This window comes from Mesoplodon densirostris, chromosome 6 (genome assembly GCF_025265405.1).
Source record: "Mesoplodon densirostris isolate mMesDen1 chromosome 6, mMesDen1 primary haplotype, whole genome shotgun sequence".
Classification (NCBI taxonomy): Eukaryota; Metazoa; Chordata; class Mammalia; order Artiodactyla; family Ziphiidae; genus Mesoplodon; species Mesoplodon densirostris.
In genome coordinates, this window is record NC_082666.1 from 110497894 (window position 1) to 110510717 (window position 12824).

At 39.0% G+C, this 12824-nt stretch overlaps 1 protein-coding gene across 1 annotated transcript; it reads right to left on the minus strand.

The window, feature by feature from the left end:
- Positions 1 to 2945: 2945 nt before the first annotated feature.
- LOC132491688 (E3 ubiquitin-protein ligase RLIM-like) lies at positions 2946 to 7392 on the minus strand. The gene is made up of 3 exons (XM_060100521.1): positions 7149 to 7392; positions 4751 to 5824; positions 2946 to 3529 (listed from the first exon to the last, which is right to left on the minus strand). The coding sequence occupies exons 1-3, from the start codon at positions 7390 to 7392 to the stop codon at positions 2946 to 2948; spliced, it is 1902 nt and encodes a 633-aa protein (XP_059956504.1).
- Between the last annotated feature and the right edge of the window lie 5432 nt (positions 7393 to 12824).

Below are 12824 nucleotides of genomic sequence, written 5' to 3' on the forward strand. Positions count from 1 at the left end.
CTTACCAGGTTGAGAGCTTTCTGTGGAGGGATCTCCGTTGCCGGTACCAGCAAGTTGCCTGATGTTTCTGGGGAGGGGAGAGGAGCCTCAGGCCCATCTGAGGAGAGCATTGTCCAGGTGGGAGCTTTTTGTGGTAGGAGCACTTTTGCTGGGACCCTTAGCCACTGATGTGTCTGGGTGGTGAAGGGGGATCTCAGGCCCAGTGGGGAAGGAAAGCACTTTCCCTGGTCACTTATTGTCATCAGGGCTTCCAATTGTTCGTCGTTGCAGGTTCTGCAAGGCTCGCCTGGTGTTTGGGGGATTCCCATTTGATGTGATGGAGGAAGAGCCTCTTTGAGCCACTTCCTGTTACTAAGTTGGGAGTTAGGAAATGCTGGGCCTGGATCACATTTTTTTGTTGGTAGAGGGTCATAAGGTGCCCTGCCATGAGGCTGTTCATCCATTCAGAGGGTCCCTAGGCAATTCACCTTCTCTAGACCTTTCAGAGATCTCCTTTGGTTGTCTCATATTATTTCCAGGATATATAGTTGTGCGTATAAAGGGGGAGCAGGGAGAGGGAAGTATAAACCATCTTATCTGGATTAGAAGTCCTCTGTGTGCCTTTTAAGTGCTCACCTGATTAGGTCAGGCTCACTCTGGATAAGCTCCCAATCAACTGTGCTATATAACATAATCTAATAATGGGAATGATATTCCATCACATTCACAGGTGTCATACTCAAGGGGAGGGGCTCCTACAAAGATCATTGGGCATCATCTTAGAATTCTGTCGACCACAGAAGGTGCATGTGAATGTACTGAAGCATTAATTAAGCAATTATCATCCTTTGGAAGGTTTTAATCTGTTAGGATAGCATGAAAGCCAAGTACTGTTATAATTATTCTACTCACTTTAAGTGAAGTATATCTGATATCAAAAATACTTCCTAAAAATCAGACTATTCAAACAACTTTCAGAAGTTAATGTAAATTTCAGAGGTTTGAGCCAAGCCTTCATTTCTGGCCATGCAGATATCTTCTGTGTGAAAAATATACTACCTCAAAGATGTTTTCAAAAACTTCACCACCACTCCCCATTTATATTTTGTAGTTATGTGCAAATACTGTGGCTGCCAGCAATTCACAGAGAAAAGAAAGGTCAGTGATGTTGCTGACTTTAACTTTTTAGAGAAGGTGTATACTTAACACTGCCTACATTTGTATAGGTTGCACATTGCACAAAATTTCTGATTATTGCTTTAGGTTATAATACAATGTACTCTCACCTATACCAGGATTGAAAAATTTAAGCAAAATTTTCTGGACTGGCCAATACAACCCCCCAAAAATAGTCTTCAGGCTGAAGTAGGAGAAAAATCCTTCACTATGTTTAGGTTGGAAGGAAGCATGACCTAAATTTTGATTTCAAATACTCGGGGTTTTGGGTGATGGTTTTACTGGGGACAGTTAGAATTGAACCATGTAGACATGTTTCTTGAAGCCAAGTTTTACCTTTAAGGCTTTCATATTGCAGCTTGTGAGGCTCCAAGCAGCAATTGGCTACTTTGGGTCATTCACATGAATTCACTCTTAATCATATGATTGAGTCATATATAAACCATAAAACCCTTTAAAAGAAATTAGAATCTGTTTTAAAAATTAATTATATGAACTAAACATATATAGAAAGAAATTGAAGCTTGAGTATATTGAAGAAGCAAAAATTAAAGACATACCTATAACTGCCCTTTATCCTTAGTTGTTTACAATCACAGCAAATCAAAGTGTGACATGTTTAAGAGAAAGGTAATTAAGTTCTAAGGCTTTGTCATCTTATCACTTTTAAAAATACAAGATCTGAGTAAATGAAAGGAAAATAGAGAGGGTTGTTAAAGAGCTGAGTCATAGAGTGGAATAGAGAACAAGCGGAAGCGGAAGAGGCAAGAAAGCATACACAGGCTGGGTTTGAAGAGAGTTGGGAATGCTGGTTGTGGTAGATGGTCTCTGATTTGCTTACCGGATCTACTCGCCATCCTTCTTAACCCTGCTTCGTGATTCCAGGAGGCTGATCTTTATCAGCTTCATGGACCAGTCTCTCTGTGTCTTCAGGTTGGGTTTGGTTAATATGAACTACTGATAAGTGATTAGAAGTCAGGAGGAAAGAAGGCAAGGGTATTTATTTCCATGATCTGCCCCCTTCCAAACTTTAGGTTGGCAGTGGATGCCATTTTCTAAGGTTACATCTCTTGTTGGGTGGGCTTCTCCTATAACTCGAAGACATTCTGGGTTGCAGGAACTGCTATCTCTCTATGCCCCTTCAAACCTAGTGGTTATAATACTGGCTTCTCACAGCTGCTAGCCTCAGGGTACTTCATCATCTCTTGGTTTCCCTTCATTCTTTACACACTTTAGTCTCTTCATTAAATGCTATTCCATCACTCTTTTAAAGTGTGCCATCAGTTTTTAGCTAGAACTGACTGATACATTGTTAGTGGGGAATAGGCGAAACGTTAAGGTAGTGTTAGGGAGGTGGGATAAACTGCTGTGGAGAGAGATAGGAAGAGAAGGGTTTCAAAGCTTTTTATGGCATTCTAGGAATGTAACATGACTTCTTTATGTGAATGACTCTAATGTAGTCTTAAATGGCTTCTTAATTATTGATATTTGGTTGGGTTTCTGTTTCTTTGCATGCACAACCAGGATTGAACAGGGCTAAGAGATGTCTGGGGTTTACATGACGAGATAATACTACTAGGATCTATCTAGATTCATTATATCATATTAAGACATTTCTCCCATGGAATCAGGAACATCCCAACCCAGTGCACATGCTAAGTTTTTATTGAAATTCAGTGAACTGCTATGGTGTGAAATTAATTTTTATTGTCAGTCCCCTGCGTCGGCAGGCCGACTCTCAAGCCCTGCGCCACCAGGGAAGCCCTATAACACTTTATATAGCTGAGAATTCATCGATCAGGATTTTCACTCTCATTGGAATCCACTACTTGCCTACGACAAATCGGACACGTAGAGTTCTCAGACAGCCAGCGATCAATGCAGTGAATGTGATATTCATGGGAGCAAGGTAGTATGCGAAGCTTGCTGTTTTCTGTGTACTCTGTAAGGCAAATGCTACAGGCTTTTAGTGCATCATTTTCACCAAAAGATCTTACAGCCAAGCTGTCAATCTGTGCTTTGGTGAGTCCTGTAGTTTGGTATAGATCATCTTCATTTAAGAGGAAAAACTGTTGCAGATTATGGGAGGACCCAGAGTCACTTTCATCAGATATTATTAGGATAATTTGTCTACCCCCTTGGCTGGTCTCTGATGATAAGTCTGATGATAAGTTTGTTTCTTCACTGCCTTCAAACATCAGTGAGCTAATTCCTGAATTTTCATCACTTGAGCTGGAACCGGAAATAGGACTAGAACTGGAACTAGACATACAATTGGGGCGTGAATGACAAATCAGTGTGAAACTTGAATGGGTATCATAGCTAGCATTTGAATCAGAACCAAATATACCACTACTACTACCATTAGATGACTCTAGCCATTCCATGTTTTGACTTGGAGGTGAGACACTATGCTCTAAATTACTGTCAAGGATAATTTGTCTACCCCCTTGGCTGGTCTCTGATGATAAGTCTGATGATAAGTTTGTCTCTTCACTGCCTTCAAACATCAGTGAGCAAATTCCTGAATTTTCATCACTTGAGCTGGAACCGGAAATAGGACTAGAACTGGAACTAGACATACAATTGGGGCGTGAATGACAAATCAGTGTGGAACTTGAATGGGTATCATAGCTAGCATTTGAATCAGAACCAAATATACCACTACTACTACCATTAGATGACTCTAACCATTCCATGTTTTGACTTGGAGGTGAGACACTATGCTCTAAATTACTGTCAAGGATAATTTGTCGATCCCATTGGTTGGTCTCTGATGATAAGTCTGATGATAAGTTTGTTTCTTCACTGCCTTCAAACATCAGTGAGCTAATTCCTGAATTTTCATCACTTGAGCTGGAACCGGAAATAGGACGAGAACTGGAACTAGACATACAATTGGGGCGTGAATGACAAATCAGTGTGGAACTTGAATGGGTATCATAGCTAGCATTTGAATCAGAACCAAATATACCACTACTACTACCATTAGATGACTCTAACCATTCCATGTTTTGACTTGGAGGTGAGACACTATGCTCTAAATTACTGTCAAGGATAATTTGTCGATCCCATTGGTTGGTCTCTGATGATAAGTCTGATGATAAGTTTGTTTCTTCACTGCCTTCAAACATCAGTGAGCTAATTCCTGAATTTTCATCACTTGAGCTGGAACCGGAAATAGGACGAGAACTGGAACTAGACATACAATTGGGGCGTGAATGACAAATCAGTGTGGAACTTGAATGGGTATCATAGCTAGCATTTGAATCAGAACCAAATATACCACTACTACTACCATTAGATGACTCTAGCCATTCCATGTTTTGACTTGGAGGTGAGACACTATGCTCTAAATTACTGTCAAGGATAATTTGTCTACCCCCTTGGCTGGTCTCTGATGATAAGTTTGTCTCTTCACTGCCTTCAAACATCAGTGAGCTAATTCCTGAATTTTCATCACTTGAGCTGGAACCGGAAATAGGACTAGAACTGGAACTAGACATACAATTGGGGCGTGAATGGCAAATCATTGTGGAACTTGAATGGGTATCATAGCTAGCATTTGAATCAGAACCAAATGTACCACTACTACTACCATTAGGTGACTCTAGCCATTCCATGTTTTGACTTGGAGGTGAGACACTATGCTCTAAATTACTGTCACTGTCCATAAGGTTACTTGAGTTACTAAATTCTGCCATTGTCTGCCTTAACGTGCTCTGAATTGGAACAGATGTTGTATCATTTAATCTAGTATTTAAAGTTCTGCAAACGGGATTTCTAATGGTATTGACATAAGCTCTCACACCTGCCTGCTCAGAATGTGAATACATATGCCTCAGTCCTCGTTCACTTTCAGAAGTGACAGTGTTGTTTGGTGTCTCAGATGTTAACTGAGTTCTACTAGCTCTGCTGTCTCTCTGAGAATATGCTCCAGAATGAACTTGTCCTACTTCAAGATTGAAGGTTATGGTTGGATATATTTCCCACATTCCCCAAGATTCACCACTGCTGGTTGTATCTGGAGAATTTTCTCCATGAACGGCATTCCTTGTTCTAGAAGTTTCAATAAGACCGCTATTTTGCAACTCAAATCCAGTCATTTGCTGTCTCAATATTTCTTGGTGCTCAGTTCTAGAAAATCTCGCATTCTCACTTAGCAGAGGCTGCTCAAAATTCTGAGAGGGTATACTATGATTAAGTCTTTGTACAATTTCCCTAAGTGAACGTGGAGGCGACCAACTTTCAATTCTTCCTCTGGTTCTCCGATACTCTGGGCTCCTACTTCTTGCTCTTCTCTGACTTGTGGTAGGTGGGAATTCCATTAATGTTTCAGTTGTATCTTGTTCAGACATAGATGGTCTTGTAAATATTGATTCAGATTGTGGACTTTCCACTTGCCTTTGGCTGTCTTCCATATTTTCTCTTCTGGGAAGTCTTGCAGATGCTACATATTCATTCTCTGGATTTGGACTCCCATTATCAAGGTTAACATTTATTTCTAAACTGAATATGAACTGATCACTTTTAGGATTAATTAGGCTCTCTTCTCTCCAAGATTGGTTTTCTCTTTGTCCACTTGTCATATTTTCAGTTTGTCCAGAACAGTTAAGCCAGTCTATTAGAGAGTCACCACTAGACACGTCATCTGAAGAGTCTCCTCTGTCTGTTAACAAAAAAAATGGGGAGGGTGCATAAAAGAACCACCAAAATTAGAACCATCATAAAATAGCACTCTGAAACTTTGTTTCAAAAACAAACAAAAAATGAGAACTTAAATACTCAGATGTTTTCAACTGATTTCACATTTATAGAGTTAATATTTTATAAACTGCACTGTGTAGATTTATAAGTAAAGGTAGAAAAGTTTCGATTCCATCCAAAAAGAGTGAGCTAATCCTAGATAAACTTAGAGAATTTTTTAAAAAGGGAATCTGGAGGAAGTCTATTTTTCAGTATTTCATCATATACACAGCCCTGTGTACCACTGTCGGAGGAATGTCAAGAGACTTTTTTTTCAGTCCACTGTCAAAACACTAATGCAATTAAACAAGGTAAACACCAGTTAAGGTACAATGCTAGTAGTTTAGTTCAATTTACATTATTGTCTAATTTTCATGAGTCTCCAACATGACTACTTGTAGGCTCTTCACTTATGTGCTTTTGATAATAGATAAGCTATTTTAAAATATAAGGTTATTGCCCAAACATAAACAAGTTTTATAGGTTTAAAAGTGTTTGCATTTTGAATACTTCTTAATGTTACCAAGATTTTTAATTGACATTAAATTGAAGGTCAGATCAAATGAATAGACTGAACCTAGCATGGTACATATAAGACCATATTCAAGAGCCGAAGTATTATAGTATCCTCTTCATTAGACAGCAAAATCCTCTACTTCACACTGGGAGGCAAGGCACCAGACCTGAGGTTCGAGCAGGGTTTCTCAGCCTTAGCACTATTGACATTTTGGTGCTGGACAATTCTTTGTTTTGGGGAGCTATCCTGTGCATTGTGGGATCTTTGGCAGCATCCCTGGCCTCTGCCCACTAGATGCTAGTAACACCCATGCCTCCCCTGTGACAACCAAAAATATCTCTAGCCATTGTCAAATGTCCCCAGGTGTTGAAGAGAGCACAATTGTCCCCAGTGGAGAATATTTCTGTGTGCTTTTTTTACATGTCTATGTAGAAAAAATAATTCAGGAAGTAGGAGGGACTTTCAGTTGAGGTAGAAAACCAAGAAAAATACAAATAGGCTACTTTGCACTGTTTCCCAATTAAAACAACCCAAATGTGAATCAGGAAAACAAACAAACATACCTTGACATGCTCACCAAAAATCAAGTAAATGCCAGTTCTTTTTATGAGAAGTTACTTACCAAATTAATGTAAGTCACTTCTGTATAATTTACTATTATGAAGTTACTATTTCCTATTATGAAGTTCCTTATCCATCCCATCCTATTCCCTCCAAAAGCAGAATATACCTGTATTTTCATCTGAGTCTTGTGGTGCGTTTCCTTTAATTAGCTGAAGTCTTCTCAGCAACTCTTCTTCCGTACTTTCACCTGGAATGCCTAGAAGATTGTTGTCTCTCATAAATTCGTAATCTTCTTCACTCAGATTATTTACGAACCTGGAGAAATCTTCTTCCCGAACCAATCTGTCCGTTTGACTTATGTGTTGGGCCGAAACTCCATCTCCTTCATCGTTGGAATCCGAGTTTTCCATCTTAATAAACAAGTGGAAAATTATCTGAAATTCACGACGTGGTGTTGAAATTCACCAATGGTCGTTTCGTTTTCTTCGCTTTCTACTTCCTGCCAGAGTGTCCGGTTCCGACTCAGTCGGATGACCCTCCGCACAGATTCCTCCCTTCTCCCTTCCCGACTCAGTTCTGTGGCCCCTGGTGACGCAACAGTTGGGAGCCGCCTCTAGCCCAGAACTTGCTAGACGTTGCCTAGGCACCCATTATCTTCCCCGCTGTTACCGAGTAGGGACTGGATTCAGGTTAGGTTTCATTTCATTCAAAACCAGCCAATGTTACTGAGGGTTTATAGTGTACCAAGCACCGTGCTTCACCTCGTTTCACCCACAGGAGCCTATTCTCAGGTTTTCAGGCTCTGATATGCTCTATTTATTCGTTACATTCCATATGACTGCCTTCTTCAAAATGCCATGCCAAAGTCAGCCTAGTTCAATGCAGCAATTCTCATTTTCAGGTGCCCAGGGACCTCCGCCTTTTCTCCTCATGAATTTCTCAAATCCTAGACTCTCACTAAGAAAGCCCACAATTGTTGATAATTTACCAGGGCCCTGGCTGAGTCTCTTTAGTGTGTCCTCTCCCTTTTAACTGTTAATGGCTTCATCTTGCATTATATGGTCCTTCAGTCTTGTTTCAAACAAACAAGAAACACCAAAACTTTGGCAGGCTTTTCTGCTCAGCCAGGGAATTCCTTCTCCACAGAAGCATCAGGTTCATTTTTGTCCTCCTTTCTCATAAATATTATAAATAGTACTTAAGCAAAACTAGCCAGAACATCACAGGAACTTTTAGGACAGATACATAATAGTTACTTTGTCTGCCACAGTGAGTACTGACTTTGCTGATTTTGTCGCATGTATCACCTGAAAGGCTTGGTGAAAATAAAATAACGCTCATTTGCAATGCTATCTGGAGGAGACCTCTAATTCACTCTCAGTACACAGCTTAGAAGTTTAAGGAGCTGTGTAAATTCGCAGTTGTTGTTTTGTTCACGGTCCACAGCAGGCTTTCTTGTTTGTTCTCAAGGAGATGGAAGGATGGTAACTTTACTGGTGTGACAGTGAAGAATCTAAGTCTATGTCCTGCTTTTGACATTTGTTCCATGCCTCGTTTAACTTAAGCTAGAAAAATCAATCTTTCCCCTCTGAATCAAATCTCAGCAAGTCTTTGGATGAGAACAGAATCCCCTAGACTACCCTGCCTCCTTTATGGACTTCTGAGTGTATTTGTTATCTTTTACTGAAGTTATTATTTTCACAGGGGAAATCTGTTGTAAACTTGTTTGCTGTGCCTCAATCAAAACTAGCAGTATTATGAAAATTCAGCGTGATTTGTACTCTTGATGCAGGAAACCCTAACAATCGTTAGTGTTCTTGAGAGTGATTGATTCAGTTTAATTCAATTCAATCAATTCAAGTGTCAAGTATGTTTAGCGTTTGTTAAATGCCAGTCATATTATCGGATATTAAGATACAAAGATGAGTATATTTAAGAATCTGTTGTCATTAGAGTATAACAAACAATTGAGCTACACAGAGGTAAAATTACAGTTTTGAGGAGAAAGTGATTTGAGTGAGAGAGAAAATCGGTTTCACTGCATTTGGGTTTTAAAGGATGAATAGGAGTTTCCTAAGTGAATGAAAGGGGGAAATATTTTCAAAAGTGAGAACAGCAACTACTGACACTCGTAAAACAACAAGGATAGTAGATTTTAATTACTAAAAAAAGACATTAGTTAAATTGGCAGAGCAAGGCCAAAAAATGGAGACCTTTATGACATGTTTAGAAGTTGGACTTTATCATTAGTGCAATGGAAAGATGTTGGAGTCTTTAGACAGTTGATGGTCAAATTTTCAATTTAGAAATAATATTGATAGTAGTGTTGAGGATGAATATGAAGGGCAACAGTTCAGATGGGAGGGTCAGAAATAGATAGAGGACAGCTTAGGCTAGTGATGACAAGGATCTGAATCAGGGCAAAGGAATATGATTAAAATGAAGGACTTTAACAGATCTCTAGGCAGCAGAACTGATTAAACCTAGTAATATATGGGAAAGAGGGAAAAGTGGGGAGGGGGAATATATGAGGGAAAGGCAGGGGTCAGGATTACTTCTGTATTTCTGTCTTTGCTTAGTGGACAGTGGTACCAATAAGAAGTAACACCTGATTCTGAAGTTGTATGGTTTAGCTTAAGAGGGAGCATGATTGCTTATGATTAGAATAGTATGCAAGTTACCTGAAGATTCAGAAAGTCTTACAGTCTTTCCAAATTTAGGTACAGAAGCACATGAACTAATAGCCCCGGATGTTTGGTGTTCCCTGTAGTTGGCTCTCAGTGTCAGTGACTCTAGCTTCCTGAACTACTTGTTCCTGGTTATGTCCCAATTCTGGTGCAAGTAACAGGGTATAGGGATCATCATCCCAGAGACCTACTTATTGCCCTTGATTATTTAAATAGAAGCCACCAATATAGCTGTGCTTTACACTTAGTTCTCTCATGTCTTGACTTTCCTTCTGAGTATTGCAGTGTAGGTTCAGTAGTTTTTCCTCTGGATGGCAATATTGCTGCTTTGGCCTTTGTTCTATCCCTTGTCTTGATATCAGAACTCTTCTGAAGACGTTTTTTCTTCACGTCTCATTTCAGAGATAGGAGGTGCATCAGGAAGTCCACAGGTTGACTAGAGCATCACTCTAAGTTGAGTTGGAGGGGAAGAGTTTGAAGATGGAAAGTTGCTTACTTTCAATCAGAGTCAAGCACTTAAAAATTTGGCCAATCCATTGTTTATGATGTGGTGAAAAAATGGGGTGTGTGTGAGCAGATTTGGCTGTTCTTTTATCCTGGTTGTAATAATGGAGTTTTGTAATCAAGAGTTTTCTTTTACTGACTCTGTCCAAGGAAGCTTCTGAACAGATTCTATGACTCAAAGGGAGACTGAAAATAAGCAAGAGATAGCATTCTCCCTGAATATGGGTAAAAGGAGTTCCGTGGCTTTAGAACTGTAAGAAATGATCAAGACATATATTCCAGATACCTATTGCAGTATAACAAGCCATTCCAAAACGCAGTGGTAGATACAATAGAAACCATGTTGTTATAGTCAGGACTTTGTGAGCTAAGAATAAAGATAAAGAATACTGGGGATGGCTCATCTCTGCTCCATCATGACTGGGCCTCAGCTGTGTTGGCTTGAATGATTGGAGATAGATTAGACAACTTGACTGGTGTCATATGTCTGGGGCCTTGGTTCTGGCTAAGTTTTCTTTGAGTCACATCTTTTGGTGCTGAAATGTCCAACCAAGATGGCATCTTCATTTACAAATCTGGGGCTTGAGTTGGGCTGCACAGGCTGAAAAATCTGGGGCTGGTTTTCTCTCTGTCTTTGTCTTTCTCCATGAAATTTCTCGGTGTAGTTTTGGAGTCTTAGCAACCTGGATATCTCAAAGTAGTTGAACTCTTACATAGTGAGTGGCTTCACCCAAAGTAAACATCTCAAGAGACTTGGCTGGAATCTGTAAGGCTTTCTATGACTTAACCTCACAAGTGCAAGAACACCTTTTCTCTTGCATTCTGTTGATTGAATAAGCCACTGTATCAGCCCATATTCAGGAAGTGGGACACCACATTCTACCTTTCAATAGAGAGGTAACAAAGATTTTATGGTTATATTTAATGTACTATACCACATGATGAAAAAATCTTATAATGATGACTTTTCATTTGAAGTGGAAATTAATCTCTCCCTCTGTTTTCTGAATTGCATTATTCTCTGGGTAAAAATAAAAAAAAGGGAGGACATAAAGTCTGAAGTTCTTTGCATTCAGCCTGATTTTAACGATACCCGATTAAGGATCTTTTTATTATGTAATAGTTTTCCCACATCAGAGACCATTGGTAATATCAAGAGCTATTTAGTGAGCAACTGTAATTGCTAGACACTCTGCTTGTGTTTTAACTTATTTGATCCAAAGCCCCATGCAAGATAGGTATTACTATTCTCAGAGATAAAGGCATTGAGGCTGACGCAAATTAATTGATTTTCTCAAAGTTACAGTAATAGATAATATGTTTAGATTCAAACAAGGTCTATAGGATGACTCTCCCTGTTTCGCTCTACTCTGCTGTGTTTAATGAAAACACAATTTTAGACATCATTACACAAACGTAGTAAAATCTCAGTTAAATGAGATGCTTGAATCATGTTTGATCATTTTCGTGTGCCATTTCAATTCTGCTTTGGGGTTAGTCTAGAATATCTTCGTTTTAACTTAATAAAGAGTAATTTTAAATCAAGAAGTAAACATAATTAAAGCTTGATAAGATATTTCATATTTTTATGTTTTTTTCTTTCCCACCAGAAGGATGGGTTAAAAGCTTGAAAGCATTGATGCAGAAAAATGAATATAAATATGCATGTCTCATGGAATCTACTGGAATTGGTTCTTTGACACAAATACTTGTTTTGAATCTCAACACGGAATTCTTGTTAATTGAAATCACATCCTTTCCACTTACATAGACTTGACACTAGGAATTAGTTTCATCTCTTCCTTATGCTTACCTCTAATTATGGAAATAAAAATGTATTTATTTAGCAAGGTCTCATCCCTCTTATGATTTCCTTTCTTCCTGCTTCTGCTCAGATTTAGACTTTTGATAGCTTTTCTATTAGTGCCGTGTCAGTGGTTAGTTTGCTTCTATGCTTTCTCTAGTTTTGAGCCATTTTACACACTTTCTCTGAGGCATGCTCCAGGTCTGTTATTCACAAGCAAGTTAGTTCATATTTCTGCACATTTGTTTATTTGTAAAGTCTTCCCTCCTAGATTATTGTAATAAATAAATAAACTTACATATACATAAATAATATTCAGTTTGTTACCTATATAGATATATTTAAAGATGAATTTTATGGTTTCCAGGATGAAACGGATATCAGGTTTGTTTCTCAAAACAAATGAACACAGAGAACACAAAATGAATAAGCAACACAAAAGCTCACAATATATGAGCAAAACCAAATTAAGCAGGCCTGCCATATACAGATTCACAGGTTGTGCACTCTAAAATTCCCAGGGGGCACCATTCATGTAAAGAAGAAAGTGAATGACACTCCTATAAATATGCAGTGCACCACCTGTACAACTGAACATGCAGACCCTGAAAATGAGCTTTAATGCTATCTTCTGCCTTCCTTCGACCCAGTAGGGAGAAGAGAAGAGGATAATGAACTCAGGGAGAGTAAATAGTTACTTTATTACTTGTTCTTCTCCAGGCCTAGAATTTTATATGCTCCTATTGAAGGGAGGTTGGTGATTTTGTTCAGTAGCCTGCAGTCACAGGGAGGTGCACTGCCTCTTTCACCAAGTATTTACACCAGTAGGTGTAACCACAATGGCAGT

What these genes read in the sequence shown, in the direction of transcription:
- LOC132491688 (XM_060100521.1), bottom strand. Translation starts at nt 7,392, where the DNA reads ATGGAAAACTCGGATTCCAACGATGAAGGAGATGGAGTTTCGGCCCAA. An exon ending in AGACTCAGATGAAAATACAG is followed by an intron (nt 5,825 to 7,148) that starts GTATATTCTGCT and finishes TTTTGTTAACAG; the next exon opens with ACAGAGGAGACTCTTCAGAT. An exon ending in GCTAGAGTCACCTAATGGTA is followed by an intron (nt 3,530 to 4,750) that starts GTAGTAGTGGTA and finishes TGGAATGGCTAG; the next exon opens with AGTCATCTAATGGTAGTAGT.